The sequence below is a fragment of the Cherax quadricarinatus genome, chromosome 67 (assembly GCF_038502225.1).
Source record: "Cherax quadricarinatus isolate ZL_2023a chromosome 67, ASM3850222v1, whole genome shotgun sequence".
NCBI classification, from domain to species: Eukaryota; Metazoa; Arthropoda; class Malacostraca; order Decapoda; family Parastacidae; genus Cherax; species Cherax quadricarinatus.
In genome coordinates, this window is record NC_091358.1 from 23,134,678 (window position 1) to 23,160,940 (window position 26,263).

General features: G+C 45.5%; 1 protein-coding gene across 7 annotated transcripts in view; it reads left to right on the forward strand.

The window, feature by feature from the left end:
* The window catches only part of LOC128699684 (forkhead box protein N2), a 369,048-nt gene that overhangs the window by 127,267 nt on the left and 215,518 nt on the right, over window positions 1-26,263 (forward strand). For 2 of the 7 annotated variants that reach the window (XM_070099449.1, XM_070099454.1), the window contains exon 1: window positions 5,551-5,728. The exons of 1 other annotated variant lie outside the window; for it this stretch is intronic. In XM_070099449.1, coding sequence (XP_069955550.1) covers window positions 5,691-5,728 — 38 coding nt within the window. In that variant the 5' untranslated portion in view covers window positions 5,551-5,690. Of the gene's footprint in view, window positions 1-4,625; window positions 4,661-5,548; window positions 5,729-26,263 lie in introns of those variants that run through there. 4 more of the 7 variants (XM_070099455.1, XM_070099453.1, XM_070099451.1 and 1 more) reach the window with 4 other exon arrangements.

Genomic DNA, 26,263 nt, shown 5'->3' on the forward strand with positions numbered 1-26,263 from the left:
CACTATCATTCCTGTCATTATCGTTCACTATCATTCCTGTCATTCACTATCATTCCTGTCATTATCGTTCACTATCATTCCTGTCATTATCGTTCACTATCATTCCTGTTATTATCGTTCACTATCATACCTGTCATTCACTATCGTTCCTGTCATTATCGTTCACTATCATTCCTGTCATTATCGTTCACTATCATTCCTGTCATTCACTATCATTCCTGTCATCGTTCACTATCATTCCTGTCATTCACTATCATTCCTGTCATCGTTCACTATCATTCCTGTCATTATCATTCACTATCATTCCTGTTATTATCGTTCACTATCATTCCTGTCATTCACTATCATTCCTGTCATTATCGTTCACTATCATTCCTGTCTTTATCGTTCACTATCATTCCTGTCATCGTTCACTATCATTTCTGTCATTCACTATCATTCCTGTCATTCACTATCATTCCTGTCATTATCGTTCACTATCATTCCTGTCATTCACTATCATTCCTGTCATTATCGTTCACTATCATTCCTGTCATTCACTATCATTCCTGTCATTATCATTCACTATCATTCCTGTCATTATCGTTCACTATCATTCCTGTCATTCACTATCATTCCTGTCATTATCGTTCACTATCATTCCTGTCATTATCGTTCACTATCATTCCTCTCATTCACTATCGTTCACTATCATTCCTGTCATTCACTATCATTCACTACCATTCCTGTCATTCACTATCATTCCTGTCATTCACTATCATTCCTGTCATTCACTACCATTCCTTTCATTCACTATCATGTCATTCACTATCATTCCTGTCGTTCACTACCATTCCTGTCACTCACTATCATTCCTGTCATTCGCTATCATTCATGTCATTCACTTTCATTCCTGTCATTCACTATCATTCCTGTCATTCACTATCATTCCTGTCATTCACTATCATTCCTGTCATTCACTATCATTCCTGTCATTCACTATCATTCCTGTCATTCACTATCATTCCTGTCATTCACTATCATTCCTGTCATTATCGTTCACTATCATTCCTGTCATCGTTCACTATCATTTCTGTCATTCACTATCATTCCTGTCATTATCGTTCACTATCATTCCTGTCATTCACTATCATTCCTGTCATCGTTCACTATCATTCCTGTCATTCACTATCATTCCTGTCATTATCGTTCACTATCATTCCTGTCATTCACTATCATTCCTGTCATTCACTATCATTCCTGTCATCGTTCACTATCATTCCTGTCATTCACTATCATTCCTGTCATTCACTATCATTCCTGTCATCGTTCACTATCATTCCTGTCATCGTTCACTATCATTCCTGTCATTCACTATCATTCCTGTCATTCACTTTCATTCCTGTCACTCACTATCATTCCTGTCATTCACTATCATTCCTGTCATTCACTCATTCCTGTCATTCACTATCATTCCTGTCATTCACTTTCATTCCTGTCACTCACTATCATTCCTGTCATTCACTATCATTCCTGTCATTCACTTTCATTCCTGTCACTCACTATCATTCCTGTCATTCACTATCATTCCTGTCATTCACTTTCATTCCTGTCACTCACTATCATTCCTGTCATTCACTATCATTCCTGTCACTCACTATCATTCCTGTCATTCACTCATGTCATTCACTTTCATTCCTGTCATTCACTATCATTCATGTCATTCACTATCATTTCTGTCATTCACTATCATTCCTGTCATTCACTATCATTCCTGTCATTCACTTTCCTTCCTGCCACTCACTATAATTCTTGTCATTCACTTTCATTCCTGTCATTCACTATCATTCCTGTCATTCACTATCATTCATGTCATTCACTATCATTTCTGTCATTCACTATCATTCCTGTCATTCACTATCATTCCTGTCATTCACTTTCATTCCTGCCACTCACTATAATTCTTGTCATTCACTTTCATTCCTGTCATTCACTATCATTCCTGTCATTCACTATCATTCATGTCATTCACTTTCATTCCTGTCATTCACTATCATTTCTGTCATTCACTCTCATTCCTGTCATTCACTTTCATTCCTGTCACTCACTATCATTCCTGTCATTCACTATCATTCATGTCATTCACTATCATTCCTGTCATTCACTATCATTCCTGTCATTCACTATCCTGTCATTCACTATTATTCCTGTAATTCACTATTATTCCTGTTACTCACTATTATTCCTGTCATTCACTATCATTCCTGTCATTTACTATTCCTGTCATTCACTATCATTCCTGTCATTTACTATCATTCCTGTCATTCACTATTATTCCTGTCATTCACTATCATTCCTGTCATTCACTATCATTCCTGTCATTCACTATCATTCCTGTCATTCACTATCATTCCTGTCATTCAATATCATTCCTGTCATTCACTATCATTCCTGTCATTCACTATCATTCCTGTCATTCACTATCATTCCTGTCATTCACTATCATTCCTGTCATTCACTATCATTCCTGTCATTCACTATTATTCCTGTCATTCACTATCATTCCTGTCATTCACTATCATTCCTGTCATTCACTATTATTCCTGTCATTCACTATCATTCCTGTCATTCACTATCATTCCTGTCATTCACTATCATTCCTGTCATTCACTATCATTCCTGTCATTCACTATCATTCCTGTCATTCACTATCATTCCTGTCATTCACTATCATTCCTGTCATTCACTATCATTCCTGTCATTCACTATCATTCCTGTCATTCACTATCATTCCTGTCATTCACTATCATTCCTGTCATTCACTATCATTCCTGTCATTCACTATCATTCCTGTCATTCACTATCATTCCTGTCATTCACTATCATTCCTGTCATTCACTATCATGCCTGTCATTCGCTATCATTCATGTCATTCACTTTCATTTCTGTCATTCACTCTCATTCCTGTCATTCACTATCATTCCTGTCATTCACTATCATTCCTGTCACTCACTATCATTCCTGTCATTCACTATCATTCATGTCATTCACTATCATTCCTGTCATTCACTATCATTCCTGTCATTCACTATCCTGTCATTCGCTTCCATTCCTGTCATTCACTATTATTCCTGTAATTCACTATTATTCCTGTCATTCACTATTATTCCTGTCATTCACTATCATTCCTGTCATTTACTATTCCTGTCATTCACTATCATTCCTGTCATTCACTATTATTCCTGTAATTCACTATTATTCCTGTCATTCACTATTATTCCTGTCATTCACTATCATTCCTGTCATTTACTATTCCTGTCATTCACTATCATTCCTGTCATTTACTATCATTCCTGTCATTCACCATCATTCCTGTCATTCACTATCATTCCTGTCATTCACCATCATTCCTGTCATTCACTATCATTCCTGTCATTCACTATCATTCCTGTCATTCACCATCATTCCTGTCATTCACTATCATTCCTGTCATTCACTATCATTCCTGTCATTCACCATCATTCCTGTCATTCACTATCATTCCTGTCATTCACTATCATTCCTGTCATTCACTATCATTCCTGTCATTCACTATCATTCCTGTCATTCACCATCATTCCTGTCATTCACTATCATTCCTGTCATTCACTATCATTCCTGTCATTCACTATCATTCCTGTCATTCACTATCATTCCTGTCATTCACCATCATTCACTGTCATTCACTATCACTCTCATTGACTATAATTATCATTCATTGTCATTATCATGTACTATCATTCACTCTCATTTTCACTATTATTCACTGTCATTCACTTATTTTCACTATCATTCATTGTCACTGTCACTCGGTAATATTCATTGTCATTATTCTCTATTATTCACTGTGATTCACTGTTCACCGTCATAATCATTGAGTTATTCACTATCATTAACTCTCACTCACTATCATTCCTTCTCATTCACTGTTATCCACAATCATTCACTATTGCTTACTTTCACTGTCATTCACCATCATATGCTTTCACTATTATTCACTCATTGTAATTCACTATCAGTATCATTCACTGTCGTTCACTTTCTCTTTCACTATCATTATCACTGTCATTCACATCATTCACTTTCACTGTCATTCACTATCATTGTCATTCACTGTCATTTTATCATTCACAATAACCATCATTCCTTGTCGTTCACTTTCACTGTCATTCACTATCATCATTCATTATCATTCACTGTCGTTAATTTTCACTGTCAGTATCATTTGCTGTTATTCAGCGTTCACTATCAGTCACCGTTATTCACTGTCACTATTCTCTGTCATTCACTGTTATTCACTATAATTCTCTGTCATTCACTATTCACTGTTATTCACTATTATTTTGTCATTCACTATTATTCACTATCATCCACTGTTATTAACTGTCACTATCACTGTTATTCATTATCACTATCACTGTTATTCATTATCACTATCACTGTTATTCACTGCCATTCACTATTATTCACTGTTATTCACTATTCACTGCCATTCACTATTATTCACTGTTATTCACTATTCACTGCCATTCACTATTATTCACTATTCACTGCCATTCACTATTATTCACTGTTATTCACTACCTTTCACTGTATAATTTCTGCAGGTACGTGACGGTGGTCAGCTGGGCAAGATTTTAAGGTCAGTCTTACCTTAAAGTTCACTAACCTTAAACTTCCCCTACTTTAAAGTTCACAAACCTTAAAGTTTACTTACCTTAAAGTTCACTAACCTTAAAGTTTACTTACCTTAAAGTTCACTAACCTTAAAGTTTACTTACCTTAAAGTTCACTAACCTTAAAGTTTACTTACCTTAAAGTTCACTAACCTTAAAGTTTACTTACCTTAAAGTTCACTAACCTTAAAGTTTACTTACCTTAAAGATCACTAACCTTAAAGTTTACTTACCTTAAAGTTCACTAACCTTAAAGTTTACTTACCTTAAAGTTCACTAACCTTAAAGTTTACTTACCTTAAAGTTCACTAACCTTAAAGTTTACTTACCTTAAAGTTTACTTACCTTAAAGTTCATTTGTCCTTAAGTTATTACTTAGCAGGTAGGGTTGAACTTAGTTTCCTTAAGTGAGGTAAGCGTAAAATATTTACCTTAAAAGGTTAAATTATTATGAAAAGGCTCTTGAAAAATACTTAAATCCCCTTAAAAAGGCCTTAAAGAGGGTAACATATCTTAAAAAAACTTTTAAGAGTTTAAAATGCCTTAAAAAAAGAACTTAGAATGACCTAAACGAGGTTTAAATGCCTTAAAAAGGTCAAAATATGGGAGATGAGATCTGAGTGATGCTGGGGCCTTGATTATGCTGTGTTGCGGGGACGGCTTCATGATATTTGCCATTTCCCATTCCCTGGGATCAAGAGCACCTTTGCTCTTCATCAGAACGCATTTAACTGACAATTCCATTGCCCAAAAGACACCACAAAAGGTCAAAATGGTCGAGAAAAGGCTTAATTAGTGGAATAAATGTCGGCGTGTTGCGGGGAGGGGGTTACCATAGCAACAGTAAAGATGGCGGCGGCCGCCATGACGCTGCTCTACTCTCCTCCTCCGACTCTGATCTAGTTGTTGTTCTTCCTGCCGTGGCGTCACACTCGCATTTATTACCCTCATTTCCTCCCCCATGATGGAAGCTTGATGGTGACATAACTGGCAGTGATGGTAGTGCTGCCCTGCGTCATGTCTCACGTCATAAGGTAAGATCTCTCCACAAATACCTCCACTCTACCGTCTACCTTCCAAACCTCACAGATTTTAGGGTTCTGAAGGGGTTCTTTAGGGTTATGCGGGAGGTTTAAGGGTTCTAGACACCTTGTTTAAGGCACAAATGGTCATTGTGGTACTTTAAATGCAGAGTGTCGGAGATATTAGTGAAAATATCGTCTTTCCGACGTTCCTTCAGAACTTTCCATATTTCAGGGTTCTAGACGTAGTTTTAGGGTGTTGCGGGAGGTTCTAGGGTTCTAGAGGTGTTCTTTAGGGTACAAATAGGTACTAACATCTCCAACATTTAGAATTTAAAGGTTAAATTACTGCAAATATCAACAAACTTCTTACGTTGGGTCGTAACGACGCATATTTTAGGGTTTTAGACGTAGTTTTAGGGTGTCACAAGAGGTTCTAGGGTTCTGGGTACGTTATTTAGGGTACAAGTGAGCATTGGGTTACTTTAAATCCTAAATATTGGAAATAATACTGAAAATTAATATTTTTGTCACGTTCCGATATTTTAGGGTTACAGTTTTAGGGTGATATAGGGTATTTTAGGGATCTGGACGTGCTTTTAGGGTATTTTAGGGTTCTGGGCGTAATTTTAGGGTGTTATATCGTGTTTTAGAGTTCTGGACGTAGTTATAGGATATTTTAGGATTCTGGACATAGTTATAGGTTATTTTAGGGTTCTGGACGTAGTTTTAGGGCATTTTAGGGTTCTGGACGTAGTTTTAGGGTATTTTAATGTTCTGGACGTAGTTTTAGGGTATTTTAGGGTTCTGGACGTAGTTTTAGGGCATTTTAGGGTTCTGGACGTAGTTTTAGGGTATTTTAGGGTTCTGGACGTAGTTTTAGGGTATTTTAGGGTTCTTCACGTAGTTTTAGGGTATTTTAGGGTTCTGGGAGTAATTATAGGTAATTAGGGTATTTTAGGGCTACAGAGACGTGGTTTAAGGGAGAAATAGACGTTAATGTTACTTTTAGTAAATGATGATAAATGTAGCAGTGGTGTCAGAGTAGCAGTGGTGTCAGAGTAGCAGTGGTGTCAGAGTAGCAGTGGTGTCAGAGAGTAGCAGTGGTGTCAGAGTAGCAGTGGTGTCAGAGTAGCAGTGGTGTCAGAGAGTAGCAGTGGTGTCAGAGTAGCAGTGGTGTCAGAGTAGCAGTGGTGTCAGTAGCAGTGGTGTCAGAGTAGCAGTGGTGTCAGAGTAGCAGTGGTGTCAGAGTAGCAGTGGTGTCAGATTAACAGTGGTGTCAGATTAACAGTGGTGTCAGAGTAGCAGTGGTGTCAGAGTAGCAGTGGTGTCAGAGTAGCAGTGGTGTCAGAGTAGCAGTGGTGTCAGAGTAGCAGTGGTGTCAGAGAGCAGTGGTGTCAGAGTAGCAGTGGTGTCAGAGTAGCAGTGGTGTCAGAGTAGCAGTGGTGTCAGAGTAGCAGTGGTGTCAGAGTAGCAGTGGTGTCAGAGTAGCAGTGGTGTCAGAGAGTAGCAGTGGTGTCAGAGAGTAGCAGTGGTGTCAGTAGCAGTGGTGTCAGAGTAGCAGTGGTGTCAGAGTAGCAGTGGTGTCAGAGTAGCGGTGGTGTCAGAGTAGCGGTGGTGTCAGAGTAGCAGTGGTGTCAGAGTAGCAGTGGTGTCAGTAGCGGTGGTGTCAGAGTAGCAGTGGTGTCAGAGTAGCAGTGGTGTCAGAGTAGCAGTGGTGTCAGAGTAGCAGTGGTGTCAGTAGCGGTGGTGTCAGAGTAGCAGTGGTGTCAGAGTAGCAGTGGTGTCAGAGTGGCAGTGGTGTCAGAGTGGCAGTGGTGTCAGAGTAGCAGTGGTGTCAGTAGCAGTGGTGTCAGTAGCAGTGGTGTCAGAGTAGCAGTGGTGTCAGTAGCAGTGGTGTCAGTAGCAGTGGTGTCAGAGTAGCGGTGGTGTCAGAGTAGCGGTGGTGTCAGAGTAGCGGTGGTGTCAGAGTAGCGGTGGTGTCAGAGTAGCAGTGGTGTCAGTAGCAGTGGTGTCAGTAGCAGTGGTGTCAGAGTAGCAGTCGTGTCAGAGTAGCAGTGGTGTCAGTAGCAGTGGTGTCAGAGTAACAGTGGTGTCAGAGTAGCAGTGGTGTCAAGAGAGTAGCAGTGGTGTCAGAGTAGCTGTGGTGTCAGAGTAACAGTGGTGTCAGAGTAGCAGTGGTGTCAGAGTAGCAGTGGTGTCAGAGAGTAGCAGTGGTGTCAGAATAGCAGTGGTGTCAGAGTAGCGGTGGTGTCAGAGTAGCGGTGGTGTCAGAGTAGCGGTGGTGTCAGAGTAGCAGTGGTGTCAGAGTAGCAGTGGTGTCAGAGAGTAGCAGTGGTGTCAGAGTAGCAGTGGTGTCAGAGAGTAGCAGTGGTGTCAGTAGCAGTGGTGTCATAGAGTAGCAGTGATGTCAGAGAGTAGCAGTGGTGTCAGAGTAGCAGTGGTGTCAGAGAGCAGCAGTGGTGTCAGAGAGCAGCAGTGGTATCAGAGTAGCAGTGGTGTCAGAGAGTAGCAGTGGTGTCAGAGTAGCAGTGGTGTCAGAGAGTTGCAGTGGTGTCAGAGAGCAGCAGTGGTTTCAGAGAGTAGCAGTGGTGTCAGAGTAGCAGTGGTGTCAGAGAGTAGCAGTGGTGTCAGAGAGTAGCAGTGGTGTCAGAGTAGCAGTGGTGTCAGAGAGTAGCAGTGGTGTCAGAGAGTAGCAGTGGTGTCCGAGAGAGAGTAGCAGTGGGGTCAGAGTAGCAGTGGTGTCAGAGAGTAGCAGTGGTGTCAGTAGCAGCGGTGTCAGAGTAGCAATGGTGTCACAGAATAGCAGTGGTGTCAGGGAGTAACAGTGGTGTCAGGGAGTAGCAGTGGTGTCAGGTAGTAGCAGTGGTGTCAAAGAGTAGCAGTGGTGTCAGGGAGTAGCAGTTGTCACAGAATAGCAGTGGTGTCAGGGAGTAGAAGTGGTGTCAGGGAGTAGCAGGGATGTCAGAGAGTAGCAGTGGTGTCAGAGACAAGCAGTGGTGTCAGAGGGAACAGTGGTGTCAGGGAGTAGCAGTGGTGTCATGTAGTAGCAGTGGTGTCAGGTAGTAGCAGTGGTGTCAAGAGAGTAGCAGTGGTGTCAGGTAGTAGCAGTGGTGTCAGGTAGTAGCAGTGGTGTCAGGTAGCAGTTGTTTCAGGTTGTAGCTGTGGTGTCAGGTTGTAGCAATGATGTCAGGTAGTAGCAGTGGTGTCAGGTAGTAGCAGTGGTGTCAGGTAGTTGTTTCAGGTTGTAGCAGTGGTGTCAGGTAGTAGCAGTGGTGTCAGGTAGTAGCAGTGGTGTCAGGTAGCAGTTGTGTCAGGTAGTAGCAGTGGTGTCAGGTAGTAGCAGTGGTGTCAGGTAGCAGTGGTGTCAGGTAGTAGCAGTGGTGTCAGGTAGCAGTTGTGTCAGGTAGTAGCAGTGGTGTCAGGTAGTAGCAGGGGTGTCAGGTAGTAGGAGTTGTTTCAGGTTGTAGCAGTGGTGTCAGGTAGTATCAGTGGTGTCAGGTAGTAGGAGTTTCAGGTTGTAGCAGTGGTGTCAGGTAGAAGCATGGTGTCAGGTAGTTGTTTCAGGTTGTAGCAGTGGTGTCAGGTAGTAGTGGTGTCAGGTAGCAGTTGTGTGAGGTAGTAGCAGTGGTGTCAGGTAGTAGCAGTGGTGTCAGGTAGTAGCAGTTGTGTGAGGTAGTAGCAGTGGTGTCAGGTAGTAGCAGTGATGTCAGAGAGTAGCAATGGTGTCACAGAATAGCAGTGGTGTCAGGGAGCAACAGTGGTGTCAGGGAGTAGCAGTGGTGTCAGGGAGTAGCAGTGGTGTCAGGTAGTAGCAGTGGTGTCAAAGAGTAGCAGTGGTGTCAGGGAGTAGCAGTTGTCACAGAATAGTAGTGGTGTCAGGGAGTAACAGTGGTGTCATAGAGTAACAGTGGTGTCAGGGAGTAGCAGTGGTGTCACAGAATAGCAGTGGTGTCAGGGAGTAACAGTGGTGTCAGGAAGTAGCAGTGGTGTCAGGTACTAGCAATGATGTCAGAGTAGCAGTGGTGTCAGGTACTAGCAGTGGTGTCAGGTACTATAAGTGGTGTCAGAGTAGCAGTGGTGTCATAGAGTAGCAGTGGTGTCAGGTAGAAGTGGTGTCAGGGAGTTGCAGTGGTGTCAGGGAGTTGCAGTGGTGTCAGGTAGTAGCAGTGGTGTCAGAGTAGCAGTGGTGTCAGAGAGTAGCAGTGGTGTCAGAGAGTAGCAGTGGTGTCAGAGTAGCAGTGGTGTCAGAGTAGCAGTGGTGTCAGAGTAGCAGTGGTGTCAGAGTAGCAGTGGTGTCAGAGAGTAGCAGTGGTGTCAGAGTAGCAGTGGTGTCAGAGAGTAGCAGTGGTGTCAGAGTAGCAGTGGTGTCAGAGAGTAGCAGTGGTGTCAGAGTAGCAGTGGTGTCAGAGAGTAGCAGTGGTGTCAGAGTAGCAGTGGTGTCAGAGTAGCAGTGGTGTCAGAGAGCAGCAGTGGTTTCAGAGACTAGCAGTGGTGTCACAGTAGCAGTGGTGTCAGAGTAGCAGTGGTGTCAGAGAGTAGCAGTGGTGTCAGAGTAGCAGTGGTGTCAGGGAGTAGCAGTGGTGTCAGGTAGTAGCAGTGGTGTCAGAGAGTAGCAGCGGTGTCAGGGAGTAGAAGTGGTGTCTCAGAATAGCAGTGGTGTCAGAGAGTAACAGTGGTGTCAGGGAGTAGCAGTGGTGTCAGAGAGTAGCAATGGTGTCACAGAATAGCAGTGGTGTCACAGAATAGCAGTGGTGTCAGAGTAGCAGTGGTGTCAGGTACTAGCAGTGATGTCAGAGTAGCAGTGGTGTCAGAGAGTAGCAGTGTTGTCAGGTAGTAGAAGTGGTGTCAGGGAGTAGCAGGGGTGTCAGAGAGTAGCAGTGGTGTCAGAGACAAGCAGTGGTGTCAGAGGGAACAGTGGTGTCAGGGAGTAGCAGTGGTGTCAGGTAGTAGCAGTGGTGTCAGGTAGTAGCAGTGGTGTCAAGAGAGTAGCAGTGGTGTCAGGTACTAGCAGTGGTGTCAGAGTAGCAGTGGTGCCATAGTAGCAGTGGTGTCAGGTAGTAGAAGTGGTGTCAGGGAGTAGCAGTGGTGTCTGTGAGTAAGTAACAGTGGTGTCAGAGTAGCAGTGATGTCAGAGAGTAGCTGTGATGTCAGTAACAGTGGTGTCACAGAGTACTAGTGGTGTCAGAGAATAGCAGTAGTGTCAGTAAAAGTGGTGTCATGGAGTAGCAGTGGTGTCAGAGAGAAACAGTGGTGTCACAGAGTACTAGTGGTGTCAGAGAATAGCAATGGTGTCAGTAGCAGTGGTGTCAGGCAGTAGCAGTGGTGTCAGAGTAGTAGTGGTGTCAGGTACTAGCAGTGGTGTCAGGTACTAGAAGTGGTGTCAGAGCAGCAGTGGTGTCATAGAGTAGCAGTGGTTTCAGGTAGTAGAAGTGTCAGGGAGTAGCAGGGGTGTCAGGTAGTAGCAGTGGTGTCAGAGTAGCAGTGGTGTCAGAGAGTAACAGTGGTGTCAGAGAGCAGCAGTGGTGTCAGAGTAGCAGTGGTGTCAGTAGCAGTGGTGTCAGAGAGTAGCAGTGGTGTCAGAGTAGCAGTGGTGTCAGAGTAGCAGTGGTGTCAGAGAGTAGCAGTGGTGTCAGAGTAGCAGTGGTGTCAGAGAGTAGCAGTGGTGTCAGAGTAGCAGTGGTGTCAGAGAGTAGCAGTGGTGTCAGAGTAGCAGTGGTGTCAGAGAGCAGCAGTGGTGTCAGAGAGTAGCAGTGGTGTCAGGTAGAAGTGGTGTCAGGGAGTTGCAGTGGTGTCAGAGTAGCAGTGGTGTCAGAGAGCAGCAGTGGTGTCAGAGAGCAGCAGTGGTGTCAGAATAGCAGTGGTGTCAGTAGCAGTGGTGTCAGAGAGTAGCAGTGGTGTCAGAGAGTTGCAGTGGTGTCAGAGAGTAGCAGTGGTGTCAGAGAGTAGCAGTGGTGTCAGAGAGCAGCAGTGGTTTCAGAGAGTAGCAGTGGTGTCAGAGTAGCAGTGGTGTCAGAGTAGCAGTGGTGTCAGAGAGTAGCAGTGGTGTCAGAGAGTAGCAGTGGTGTCCGAGAGAGTAGCAGTGGTGTCAGAGAGTAGCAGTGGTGTCAGAGAGTAGCAGCGGTGTCAGGGAGTAGAAGTGGTGTCACAGAATAGCAGTGGTGTCAGGGAGTAGCAGTGATGTCAGAGAGTAGCAATGGTGTCACAGAATAGCAGTGGTGTCAGGGAGTAACAGTGGTGTCAGAGTAGCAGTGGTGTCAGGGAGTAGCAGTTGTTTCACAGAATAGCAGTGGTGTCAGGGAGTAACAGTGGTGTCAGAGAGTAACAGTGGTGTCAGGGAGTAGCAGTGGTGTCACTTAATAGCAGTGGTGTCAGGGAGTAACAGTGGTGTCAGAGAGTAGCAGTGGTGTCAGAGAGTAGCAGCGGTGTCAGGGAGTAGAAGTGGTGTCTCAGAATAGCAGTGTTGTCAGGTAGTAGAAGTGGTGTCAGGGAGTAGCAGGGATGTCAGAGAGTAGCAGTGGTGTCAGAGACAAGCAGTGGTGTCAGGTAGTAGCAGTGGTGTCAGGTAGTAGCAGTGGTGTCAGGTAGTAGCAGTGGTGTCAAGAGAGTAGCAGTGGTGTCAGGTAGTAGCAGTGGTGTCAGGTAGCAGTTGTTTCAGGTTGTAGCTGTGGTGTCAGGTTGTAGCAATGATGTCAGGTAGTAGCAGTGGTGTCAGGTAGTAGCAGTGGTGTCAGGTAGTAGTTGTTTCAGGTTGTAGCATTGGTGTCAGGTAGTAGCAGTGGTGTCAGGTAGTTGTTTCAGGTTGTAGCAGTGGTGTCAGGTAGTAGCAGTGGTGTCAGGTAGTAGCAGTGGTGTCAGGTAGTAGCAGTGGTGTCAGGTAGCAGTTGTGTCAGGTAGTAGCAGTGGTGTCAGGTAGTAGCAGGGGTGTCAGGTAGTAGGAGTTGTTTCAGGTTGTAGCAGTGGTGTCAGGTAGTATCAGTGGTGTCAGGTAGTAGGAGTTTCAGGTTGTAGCAGTGGTGTCAGGTAGAAGCATGGTGTCAGGTAGTTGTTTCAGGTTGTAGCAGTGGTGTCAGGTAGTAGTGGTGTCAGGTAGTAGCAGTGGTGTCAGGTAGCAGTTGTGTGAGGTAGTAGCAGTGGTGTCAGGTAGTAGCAGTTGTGTGAGGTAGTAGCAGTTGTGTGAGGTAGTAGCAGTGGTGTCAGGTAGTAGCAGCGATGTCAGAGAGTAGCAATGGTGTCACAGAATAGCAGTGGTGTCAGGGAGTAACAGTGGTGTCAGGGAGTAGCAGTGGTGTCAGGTAGTAGCAGTGGTGTCAAAGAGTAGCAGTGGTGTCAGGGAGTAGCAGTTGTCACAGAATAGCAGTGGTGTCAGGGAGTAACAGTGGTGTCAGAGAGTAACAGTGGTGTCAAGGAGTAGCAGTGTTGTCACAGAATAGCAGTGGTGTCAAGGAGTAACAGTGGTGTCAGGAAGTAGCAGTGGTGTCAGGTACTAGCAGTGATGTCAGAGTAGCATTGGTGTCAGAGAGTAGCAGTGTTGTCAGGTAGTAGAAGTGGTGTCAGGGAGTAGCAGGGGTGTCAGAGAGTAGCAGTGGTGTCAGAGACAAGCAGTGGTGTCAGAGGGAAAAGTGGTGTCAGGGAGTAGCAGTGCTGTCAGGTAGTAGCAGTGGTGTCAGGTAGTAGCAGTGGTGCCATAGTAGCAGTGGTGTCAGGTAGTAGAAGTGGTGTCAGGGAGTAGCAGTGGTGTCTGTGAGTAACAGTGGTGTCAGAGTAGCAGTGGTGTCAGAGAGTAGCAGTGATGTCAGTAACAGTGGTGTCACAGAGTACTAGTGGTGTCAGAGAATAGCAGTAGTGTCAGTAAAAGTGGTGTCATGGAGTAGCAGTGGTGTCAGAGAGAAACAGTGGTGTCACAGTACTAGTGGTGTCAGAGAATAGCATTGGTGTCAGTAGCAGTGGTGTCAGGGAGTAGCAGTGGTGTCAGAGAGTAGTAGTGGTGTCAGGTACTAGCAGTGGTGTCAGGTACTATAAGTGGTGTCAAAGTAGCAGTGGTGTCAGGTAGAAGTGGTGTCAGGGAGTTGCAGTGGTGTCAGGTAGTAGCAGTGGTGTCAGAGTAGCAGTGGTGTCAGAGAGCAGCAGTGGTGTCAGAGAGCAGCAGTGGTGTCAGAGTAGCAGTGGTGTCAGTAGCAGTGGTGTCAGAGAGTAGCGGTGGTGTCAGAGTAGCAGTGGTGTCAGAGAGTAGCAGTGGAGTCAGAGTAGCAGTGGTGTCAGAGAGTAGCAGTGGTGTCAGAGTAGCAGTGGTGTCAGAGTAGCAGTGGTGTCAGATCAGCAGTGGTGTCAGAGAGTAGCAGTGGTGTCAGGTAGAAGTGGTGTCAGGGAGTTGCAGTGGTGTCAGGTAGTAGCAGTGGTGTCAGAGTAGCAGTGGTGTCAGAGAGTAACAGTGGTGTCAGAGAGTAGCAGTGGTGTCAGTAACAGTGGTGTCAGAGTACTAGTGGTGTCAGAGAATAGCAGTGGTGTCAGTGAGTAACAGTGGTGTCAGGGGGTAGCAGTGGTGTCAGAGAGTAGCAGTGGTGTCAAGGAGTAGCAGTGGTGTCAGTAGCAGTGGTGTCAGGGAGTAGCAGTGGTGTCAGTAGCAGTGGTGTCAGAGAGTAACAGTGGTGTCAGGGAGTAGCAGTGTTGTCATGGAGTAGCAGTGGTGTCAGGGAGTAGCAGTAGTGCTAGAGTAGCAGTGGTGTCAGGGAGTAGCAGTGGTGTCAGAGAGAAGCAGTGGTGTCAGGGAGTAGCAGTGGTGTCAGAGTAGCAGTGGTGTCAGAGAGTAGCAGTGGTGTCAGAGAGTAGCAGTGGTGTCAGGGAGTAGCAGTGGTGTCAGGTAGTAGCAGTGGTGTCAAAGAGTAGCAGTGGTGTCAGGGAGTAGCAGTTGTCACAGAATAGCAGTGGTGTCAGGGAGTAACAGTGGTGTCAGAGAGTAACAGTGGTGTCAGGGAGTAGCAGTGGTGTCACAGAATAGCAGTGGTGTCAGGGAGTAACAGTGGTGTCAGGAAGTAGCAGTGGTGTCAGGTACTAGCAGTGATGTCAGAGTAGCAGTGGTGTCAGAGAGTAGCAGTGTTGTCAGGTAGTAGAAGTGGTGTCAGGGAGTAGCAGGGATGTCAGAGAGTAGCAGTGGTGTCAGTAGCAGTGGTGTCACAGAATATCAGTGGTGTCAGAGAGTAGTAGTGGTGTCAGGTAGTAGCAGTGGTGTCAGGTAGTAGCAGTGGTGTCAGAGAGCAGTGGTGTCAAGTACTAGCAGTGGTGTCAGTAGAATGGTGCCAGAGAGTAGCAGTGGTGTCAGGTAGTAGCAGTGGTGTCAGGTAGTAGCAGTGGTGTCAGGTAGCAGTGGTGTCAGGTAGTAGCAGTGGTGTCAGGTAGTAGCAGTGGTGTCAGGTAGTAACAGTGGTGTCAGGTAGTAGCAGTGGTGTCAGGTAGCAGTTGTGTCCGGTAGTAGCAGTGGTGTCAGGTAGTAGCAGTGGTGTCAAGTAGTAGCAGTTGTGTCAGGTAGTAGCAGTGGTGTCAGGTAGTAGCAGTGGTGTCAGGTAGTAGCAGTGGTGTCAGGTAGTAGCAGTGGTGTCAGGTAGTAGAAGTGGTCTCAGGTAGTATCAGTGGTGTCAGGTCATATCAGTGGTGTCAGGTAGTAGTAGCAGTGGTGTCAGTTGTGTGTTTCAGGTTGTAGCAGTGGTGTCAAGTAGTAGCAGTTGTGTCAGGTAGTAGCAGTGGTGTCAGGTAGTAGCAGTGGTGTCAGGTAGTAGCAGTGGTGTCAGGTAGTAGCAGTGGTGTCAGGTAGTAGAAGTGGTCTCAGGTAGTAGCAGAGGTGTCAGGTAGTAGCAGTGGTGTCAGGTCAGGTAGTAGCAGTGGTGTCAGGTAGTAGCAGTGGTGTCACGTAGTAACAGTTGTGTCAGGTAGTAGCAGTGGTGTCAGGTAGTAACAGTGGTGTCAGGGAATAGCAGTGGTGTCAGGGAGTAGCAGTGGTGTCAGGGAGTAGCAGTGGTGTCAGGGAGTAGCAGTGGTGTCAGGGAGTAGCAGTGGTGTCAGGGAGTAGCAGTGGTGTCAGGGAGTAGCAGTGGTGTCAGGTAGTAGCAGTGGTGTCAAGTAGTAGCAGTTGTGTCAGGTAGTAGCAGTGGTGTCAGGTAGTAGCAGTGGTGTCAGGTAGTAGCAGTGGTGTCAGGTAGTAGCAGTGGTGTCAGGTAGTAGCAGTGGTGTCAGGTAGTAGCAGTAGCAGTGGTAGCAGTGGTGTCAGGTAGTAGCAGTGGTGTCAGGTAGTAGCAGTGGTGTCAGGTAGTAGCAGTGGTGTCAGGTAGTAGCAGTGGTGTCAGGTAGTAGCAGTGGTGTCAGGTAGTAGCAGTGGTGTCAGGTAGTAGCAGTGGTGTCAGGTAGTAGCAGTGGTGTCAGGTAGTAGCAGTGGTGTCAGGTAGTAGCAGTGGTGTCAGGTAGTAGCAGTGGTGTCAGGTAGTAGCAGTGGTGTCAGGTAGTAGCAGTGGTGTCAGGTAGTAGCAGTGGTGTCAGGTAGTAGGTCAGTTGTCAGGTTGTCAGGTTGTCAGTGGTGTAGTAGCAGTGGTGTCAGGTAGTAGCAGTGGTGTCAGGTGTCAGTGGTGTCAGTAGCAGTGGTGTGGTAGTAGCAGTGGTGTCAGGTGTCAGGTAGTAGTAGCAGTGGTGTCAGGTAGTGTTTCAGGTGTAGCAGTAGTAGCAGTGATGTCAGGTAGTTGTTTCAGGTTGTAGCATTGGTGTCAGGTAGTAGCAGTGGTGTCAGGTAGTAGCAGTGGTGTCAGGTAGTAGCAGGGGTGTCAGGTAGTAGGAGTTGTTTCAGGTTGTAGCAGTGGTGTCAGGTAGTATCAGTGGTGTCAGGTAGTAGGAGTTTCAGGTTGTAGCAGTGGTGTCAGGTAGTAATGGTGTCAGGTAGTAGCAGTGGTGTCAGGTAGTAGCAGTGGTGTCAGGTAGCAGTTGTGTCAGGTAGTAGCAGTGGTGTCAGGTAGTAGCAGTGGTGTCAGGTAGTAGCAGTGGTGTCAGGTAGTAGCAGTGGTGTCAGGTAGTAGCAGTGGTGTCAGGTAGTAGCAGTGGTGTCAGGTAGTAGCAGTGGTGTCAGGTAGTAGCAGAGGTGTCAGGTAGTAGCAGTGGTGTCAGGTAGTAGCAGTGGTGTCAGGTAGTAGCAGTGGTGTCAGGTAGTAGCAGTGGTGTCAGGTAGTAGCAGTGGTGTCAGGTAGCAGTTGTGTCCGGTAGTAGCAGTGGTGTCAGGTAGTAGCAGTGGTGTCAGGTAGTAGCAGTTGTGTGTTAGTAGCAGTGGTGTCAGGTAGTAGCAGTGGTGTCAGGTAGTAGCAGTGGTGTCAGGTAGTAGCAGTGGTGTCAGGTAGCAGTGGTGTCAGGTAGTAGCAGTGGTGTCAGGTAGTAGCAGTGGTGTCAGGCACCTTCATAGGGTTGTAGAACTAATTTAAGGGTTCTAGATGTAGTTTTAGGTTCTCGAGGTAGTTTTAGGGTTCTAGATGTAGTTGTAGGGTTCACGAGGTAGTTTTAGGGTTCTAGATGTTGTAGGGTTCACGAGGTAGTTTTAGGGTTCTAGATGTAGTTGTAGGGTTCACGAGGTAGTTTTAGGGTTCTAGATGTAGTTGTAGGGTTCACGAGGTAGTTTTAGGGTTCTAGATGTAGTTGTAGGGTTCACGAGGTAGTTTTAGGGTTCTAGATGTAGTTGTAGGGTTAACGAGGTAGTTTTAGGGTTCTAGATGTAGTTGTAGAGTTCAGGATTTAGTTTTAGGGTTCTAGATGTAGTTGTAGGGTTGAGGAGGTAGTTTTAGGGTTCTAGATGTAGTTGTAGGGTTGAGGAGGTAGTTTTAGGGTTCTAGATGTTGTAGGGTCACGAGGCAGTTTTAGGGTTCTAGATGTAGTTGAAGGGTTGAGGAGGTAGTTTTAGGGTTCTAGATGTAGTTGTAGGGTTGAGGAGGTAGTTTTAGGGTTCTAGATGTAGTTGTAGGGTTCAGGAGGTAGTTTAAGGGTTCTAGATGTAGTTGTAGGGTTGAGGAGGTAGTTTTAGGGTTCTAGATGTAGTTGTAGGGTTCAGGAGGTAGTTTTAGGGTTCTAGATGTAGTTGTAGGGTTCAGGAGGTAGTTTAAGGGTTCTAGATGTAGTTGTAGGGTTCAGGAGGTAGTTTTAGGGTTCTAGATGTAGTTGTAGGGTCACGAGGCAGTTTTAGGGTTCTAGATGTAGTTGTAGGGTTCAGGAGGTAGTTTTAGGGTTCTAGATGTAGTTGTAGGGTTGAGGAGGTAGTTTTAGCGTTCAGGAGGTAGTTTTAGGTTTCACGAGCTAGTTTTAGGGTTCTAAAGGTAGTTTTAGGTTTCTAGAGGTGGTTTTAGGGTTCTAGATGTAGTTTAATGGTTCTATATATAGTTTTAAGGTTATGAAGATAGTTTTAAGGTTCTATAGCTAATTTTAGGGTTGCAGATGTAGTTTTAGGGTTCGGAAGCTAATTTTAGGGTTGAGGTAGCTTTAGGGTTGTAGAGCTAATTTTAGGGTTGTAAAGGTAGTTTTAGGGTTCTAGGGCTAGTATTAAGGCTCCAGAGGCAATTTATCAGTTCTTGAGCTTCTTTTAGGGTGTTACTTTAGGGTTCTAGACCTAGTTAAAGTTTTAATTAAGGTTCAAGGAATTTAGAACTAGTTTTAGGGTGTTCAATGTGGTTTTAGTGTCTTTGATACAATGTTTAGGGTTCTAAAGACGTTTTAACTGTCCTGGAAACGTTTTTAAGGTCCTTGAGACGTTTTAGGGTCCTGAAGAAGATTTTGGGGTACTAGAGACGTATTTAAGGTACTAAATTCTTTTAAGGTTCTAGAGTTTGTTTTAGGTCTCTAATGTGTTTGTAGGGTTCTAGTTGCTGTTTTGAGGGTTCTAGAGGCTGATTTTAGGACCCTAGAGGCTGATTTTAGGGTTCTAGATTTTTTAGGGGTTTTATAACTTTTTAGGATTCTATATCTGTTTAAGGTTCTAGAAGTGTTTTTGAGGTTCTTGAATTTTGGGATTCTACAACTGTATTGGGGTTCTAGAACCGTTGTGGGTTCTAAAACTCTTAGGTTCTAGAACTTTTTTAGGGTTCAAGAACTGTTTTGGGGGTTCTAGAACTTTTTATAGTTCTAGAACTGTTTTGGGGGTTCTAGAACTTTTTATAGTTCTAGAACTGTTTTGGGGGTTCTAGAACTGTTTTTGAGTTATAGAACTGATTTTAGGGTTCTAGAAATGTTTTTGGGTTCTAGAACTGATTTTAGGGTTCTAGAATTGATTTTAGGGTTCTAGAATTGATTTTAGGTTCCTAGATCTGATTTTAGGGTCCTGGAACTGATTTCAGGGTTCTAGAACAGATTTTAGGGTTCTAGAACTGATTTTAGGGTTCTAGAACGGATTTTAGGGTTCTAGAACTGATTTTAGGGTTCTAGAACTGATTTTATGGTTCTATAGGTGATTTTAGGGTTCTATAACTGATTTTACGGTTCTATAACTGATTTTAGGGTTCTAGAACTGATTTTAGGGTTCTAGAACAAATTTTGGGGTTCTAGAACAGATTTTAGGGTTCTAGAACTGATTTTAGGGTTCTAGAACAGATTTTAGGGTTCTAGAACTGATTTTAGGATTCTAGAACAGATTTTAGGGTTCTAGAGCAGATTTTAGGGTTCTAGAACTGATTTTAGGGTTCTAGAACAGATTTTAGGGTTCTAGAACAGATTTTGGGGTTCTAGAACAGATTTTAGGATTCTAGAACAGATTTTAGGGTTCTAGAACAGATTTTAGGGTTCTAGAACTGATTTTAGGGTTCTAGAACTGTTTTGGGGGGTCCTCTCTTTTTGTTCGCATTTCTTCCTTTTCTCTCATATATATATTATGTAATAAAATAAATTATTGGTAACAGAGAATGGAAAAAATGGGATGGTAGGGGAAGTGGAATATTTAAATGGCTTCAGGAAGAAATCCAAATATTCTTTCTTGAAGCCTTTTTTATCCACTTTTCCGAGGCTGTGGGTCCCAGAGTTTACATCAGAGGTGGACCCCTGTATATTTATGAATGTATATGGTCATATAGGTGGGTTAGTAAGCCGGGAAAAGCCGGCCATGTGGCTTGTGTGTGATGGTTGGTGGGAGTGTGTTAGTGCCAAGTGTTGCGTCACCCTGGCTGCTGCTACTGCCAACACTGATATAACCCACACTGGCTTAACAAGCCTGCTATGTGTACTCTGCTGGTAGTACTCAACACAAGGCTGCTATATGTACTCTGCTGGTAGTACTCAACACAAGGCTGCTATATGTACTCTGATGGTAGTAGTGAACACCCTGGCTGCTGCTCCTGCCAACACTGATATAACCCACACTGGCTTAACAAGCCTGCTATGTGTACTCTACTCGTAGTAGTCAACACAAGGCTGCTACATGTACTCTGGTGGTAGTCAACACAAGGCTGCTACATGTACTCTGGTGGTAGTAGTCAACACAAGGCTGCTACATGTACTCTGGTGGTAGTAGTCAACACAAGGCTGCTACATGTACTCTGGTGGTAGTAGTCAACACAAGGCTGCTACATGTACTCTGCTGGTAGTAGTCAACACAAGGCTGCTACATGTACTCTGCTGGTAGTAGTCAACACAAGGCTGCTACATGTACTCTGCTGGTAGTAGTCAACACAAGGCTGCTACATGTACTCTGGTGGTAGTAGTCAACACAAGGCTGCTACATGTACTCTGCTGGTAGTAGTCAACACAAGGCTGCTACATGTACTTGCTTGTAGTAGTCAACACAAGGCTGCTACATGTACTCTGGTGGTAGTAGTCAACATAAGGCTGCTACATGTACTCTGGTGGTAGTAGTCAACACAAGGCTGCTACATGTACTCTGGTGGTAGTAGTCAACACAAGGCTGCTACATGTACTCTGGTGGTAGTAGTCAACACAAGGCTGCTACATGTACTCTGATGGTAGCACTCAACATAAGGCTGCTACATGTACTCTGCTGGTAGTACTCAACACAAGGCTGCTACATGTACTCTGCTGGTAGTCAACACAAGGCTGCTACATGTACTCTGCTGGTAGTACTCAACACAAGGCTGCTACATGTACTCTGTTGGTAGTAAACACAAGGTTTGCTACATGTACTCTGGTGGTAGTCAACACATGCCTGGTACAAGTTATGAGAGGAAAACAGTGATAGTGGTACACTGATGGGTACAACACTGACAGTGGTACAATGATAGTCGGTGGTACAACACTGACAGTGGTACAGTGACAGTCGGTGGTACAATGATAGTCGGTGGTACAACACTGACAGTGGTACAATGATAGTCGGTGGTACAACACTGACAGTGGTACAGTAACAGTCGGTGGTACAATGATAGTCGGTGGTACAACACTGACAGTGGTACAGTGACAGTCGGTGGTACAATGACAGTCGGTGGCACAACACTGACAGTGGTACAACACCGACAGTGGGACTGACAGTCGGTACTTCAACACTGACAGTGGGACAGTGATAGTCGGTGCTTCAACACTGACAGTGGTACAATGGCAGTGGTACAACACTGACAGTGGTACAAGGACGATCGGTGGCACAACACTGACACTGGTACAATCACAATCGGTGGTACAACACTGATGACAGTTGGTGGTGCAACACTGACAGTCTGTGGTGCAACACTGATGACGGTGGTACAACACTGACAGTGGTACAACACTGACAGTGGCACAACACTGACAGTGGTACAACACTGACAGTGGTACAACACTGACAGTGGTACAACACTGACAGTGGTACAACACTGACAGTGGTACAACACTGACAGTGGCACAACACTTACAGTGGTACAACACTGACAGTCTATGGTACAACACTGACAGTGGTACAACACTGACAGTCTATGGTACAACACTGACAGTGGCACAACACTGACAGTGGCACAACACTGACAGTGGCACAACACTGACAATGGTACAACACTGACAGTGGTACAACACTGACAGTGGCACAACACTTACAGTGGTACAACACTGACAGTGGCACAACACTGAGTGGTACAAAACTGACAGTGGCACAACACTGACAGTGGCACAACACTGACAAGTCTATGGTACAACACTGACAGTCAGAACCTGACTGTTCAACAAGTTATAAAAAGTGACCCTCTTACTGATTACCACCAGTCACTGTTGTTGAGTACCACCAGTCACTTGTTGAGTGCCACCAGTCACTTGTTGAGTGCCACCAGTCACTGTTGTTGAGTACCACCAGTCACTGTTGTTGAGTACCACCAGTCACTGTTGAGTACCACCAGTCACTGTTGTTGAGTACCACCAGTCACTTGTTGAGTGCCACCAGTCACTGTTGTTGAGTACCACCAGTCACTGTTGTTGAGTACCACCAGTCACTTGTTGAGTACCACCAGTCACTGTTGAGTACCACCAGTCACTGTTGTTGAGTACCACCAGTCACTGTTGTTGAGTACCACCGGTCACTGTTGTTGAGTACCACCAGTCACTTGTTGAGTGCCACCAGTCACTGTTGAGTACCACCAGTCACTGTTGTTGAGTACCACCAGTCACTGTTGGGTACCACTAGTCACTGTTGAGTACCACCAGTCACTGTTGTTGAGTACCACCGGTCACTGTTGTTGAGTACCACCAGTCACTTGTTGAGTGCCACCAGTCACTGTTGAGTACCACCAGTCACTGTTGTTGAGTACCACCAGTCACTGTTGTTGAGTACCACTAGTCACTGTTGTTGAGTACCACTAGTCACTGTTGTTGAGTACCACCAGTCACTGTTGTTGAGTACCACCAGTCACTGTTGTTGAATACCACCAGTCACTTGTTGAGTACCACCAGTCACTGTTTTTGAGTACCACCAGTCACTGTTGTTGAGTACCACCAGTCACTGTTGTTGAGTACCACCAGTCACTTGTTGAGTACCACCAGTCACTGTTGTTGAGTACCACCAGTCACTGTTGTTGAGTACCACCAGTCACTGTTGTTGAGTACCACCAGTCACTGTTGTTGAGTACCACTAGTCACTGTTGTTGAGTACCACCAGTCACTGTTGTTGAGTACCACCAGTCACTGTTGTTGAGTACCACCAGTCACTGTTGTTGAGTACCACCAGTCACTGTTGTTGAGTACCACCAGTCACTGTTGTTGAGTACCACCAGTCACTTGTTGAGTACCACTAGTCACTGTTGTTGAGTACCACCAGTCACTGTTGTTGAGTACCACCTGTCACTGTTGTTGAGTACCACTAGTCACTGTTGCTGAGTACCACCAGTCACTTGCTGAGTACCACCAGTCACTTGCTGAGTACCACCAGTCACTTGAGTACAACCAGTCACTGTTGTTGAGTACAACCAGTCACTTGTTGAGTACAACCAGTGACTGTTCCTGAGTACCACCAGTCACTTGTTGAGTACCACCAGTCACTGTTGAATACCACCAGTCACTTGTTCAGTACCACCAGTCACTTGCTGAGTACCATCAGTCACTGTTCCTGAGTACCACCAGTCACTTGTTGAGTACCACCAGTCACTGTTGAGTACCACCAGTCACTTGTTGAGTACCACTAGTCACTTGTTGAGTACCACCAGTCACTTTCTGAGTACCACCGGTCACTGTTGTTGAGTACCACCAGTCACTGTTGCTGAGTACCACCAGCCACTGTTGCTGAGTACCATCAGTCACTTGCAGAGTACCACCAGTCACTGTTGTTGAGTACCACCAGTCACTTGTTGAGTACCACCAATCACTGTTGTTGAGTACCACCAGTCACTGTTGTTGAGTACCACCAGTCACTTGCTGAGTACCACCAGTCAATATTGTTGAGTACCACCAGTCACTGTTGTCGAGTACCTCCAGTCACTGTTGTTGAGTACCACCAGTCACTATTGTTGAGTACCACCAGTCACTGTTGTTGAGTACCACCAGTCACTGTTGTTGAGTACTACCAGTCACTGTTGTTGAGTACCACCACTGTTGAGTACCACCAGTCACTTGTTGAGTACCACCAGTCACTGTTGTTGAGTACCACCAGTCACTGTTGTTGAGTACCACCAGTCACTGTTGAGTACCACCACTGTTGAGTACCACCAGTCACTTGTTGAGTACCACCAGTCACTGTTGTTGAGTACCACCAGTCACTGTTGAGTACCACCAGTCACTGTTGTTGAGTACCACCAGTCACTTGTTGAGTATCACTAGTCACTGTTGTTGAGTACCACTAGTCACTGTTGTTGAGTACCACCAGTCACTATTGTTGAGTACCACCAGTCACTATTGTTGAGTACCACCAGTCACTGTTGTTTATTACCACCAATCACTTGTTGAGTACCACCAGTCACTGTTGTTTATTACCACCAATCACTTGTTGAGTACCACCAGTCACTGTTGTTGAGTACCACCAATCACTTGTTGAGTACCACCAATCGCTGTTGAGTACCACCAGTCACTGTTGAGTACCACCAGTCACTTGTTGAGTACCACCAGTCACTGTTGAGTACCACCAGTCACTGTTGAGTACCATCAGTCACTGTTGTTGAGTACCACCAGTCACTGTTGAGTACCACCAGTCACTGTTGAGTACCACCAGTCACTGTTTTGAGTACCATCAGTCACTGTTCCTGAGTACCACCAGTCACTTGTTGAGTACCGCCAGTCACTGTTGTTGAGTACCACCAGTTACTGTTTCTGAGTACCACCAGTCACTTGTTGAGTACCACTAGTCACTGTTTCTGAGTACCACCTGTCACTGTTGTTGAGTACCACTAGTCACTGTTGCTGAGTACCACCAGTCACTTGCTGAGTACCACCAGTCACTTGCTGAGTACCACCAGTCACTTGAGTACAACCAGTGACTGTTCCTGAGTACCACCAGTCACTTGTTGAGTACCACCAGTCACTGTTGAATACCACCAGTCACTTGTTCAGTACCACCAGTCACTTGCTGAGTACCATCAGTCACTGTTCCTGAGTACCACCAGTCACTTGTTGAGTACCACCAGTCACTGTTGAGTACCACCAGTCACTGTTGTTGAGTACCACTAGTCACTTGTTGAGTACCACCAGTCACTTTCTGAGTACCACCGGTCACTGTTGTTGAGTACCACCAGTCACTGTTGCTGAGTACCACAAGTCACTTGTTGAGTACAACCAATCACTGTTTAGTATCACAAGTCACTGTTGCTGAGTACCACCAGCCACTGTTGCTGAGTACCATCAGTCACTTGCAGAGTACCACCAGTCACTGTTGTTGAGTACCACCAGTCACTTGTTGAGTACCACCAATCACTGTTGTTGAGTACCACCAATCACTGTTGTTGAGTACCACCAGTCACTTGCTGAGTACCACCAGTCACTATTGTTGAGTACCACCAGTCACTGTTGTTGAGTACCACCAGTCACTGTTGTTGAGTTCCACCACTGTTGCTGAGTACCACCGGTCACTGTTGCTGAGTACCACCAGTCACTTGCTGAGTACCACCAGTCATTTGTTGAGTGCCACCAGTCACTGTTGCTGAGTACCACCAGTCACTGTTGAGTACAACCAGTCACTGTTGTTGAGTATCACAAGTCACTGTTGCTGAGTACCACCAGACACTGTTGCTGAGTACCACCAGACACTGTTGCCGAGTACCACCAGACACTGTTGCCGAGTACCACCAGACACTGTTGCCGAGTACCACCAGTCACTTGCTCAGTACCACCAGTCACTGTTGAGTACAACCAGTCACTGTTGGGTACAAACAGTCACTGTTGTTGAGTTCCACCACTGTTGCTGAGTACCACCGGTCACTGTTGCTGAGTACCACCAGCCACTTCCTGAGTACCACCAGTCACTTGCTGAGTACCACCGGTCATTGTTGTTGAGTACAACCAGTCACTTGCCCAGTACCACCAGTCACTGTTGCCGAGTACCACCAGTCACTTGCAGAGTACCACCAGTCACTTGCAGAGTACTACCAGTCACTTGCTGAGCACCACCGGTCACATGTTGAGTACCACCAATCACTGTTGTTGAGTACCACCAATCACTGTTGTTGAGTACCACCAGTCACTGTTGTTGAGTACCATCAGTCACTGTTGTTGAGTTCCACCAGTCACTGTTGTTGAGTACCACCAGTCACTGTTGCTGAGTACCACCAGTCACTGTTGTTGAGTACCATCAGTCACTTGCTGAGTACCACCAGTCACTTGCTGAGTACCACTAGTCACTGTTGCTGAGTACCACCAGTCACTGTTGAGTACCACCAGTCGCTGTTGCTGAGTACTACCAGTCACTGTTCCTGAGTACCACCAGTCACTGTTGTTGAGTACCACCAGTCACTGTTGTTGGGCACCACCAGTCACTGTTGGTGAGTACAACCAGTCACTGTTGGTGAGTACCAACAGTCACTGTTGAGTACCACTAGTCAATGTTGAGTACCACTAGTCACTGTTGTTGAGTACCACTAGTCACTGTTGAGTACCACTAGTCACTGTTGTTGAGTACCACCAGTCACTGTTGTTGAGTACCACTAGTCACTGTTGGTG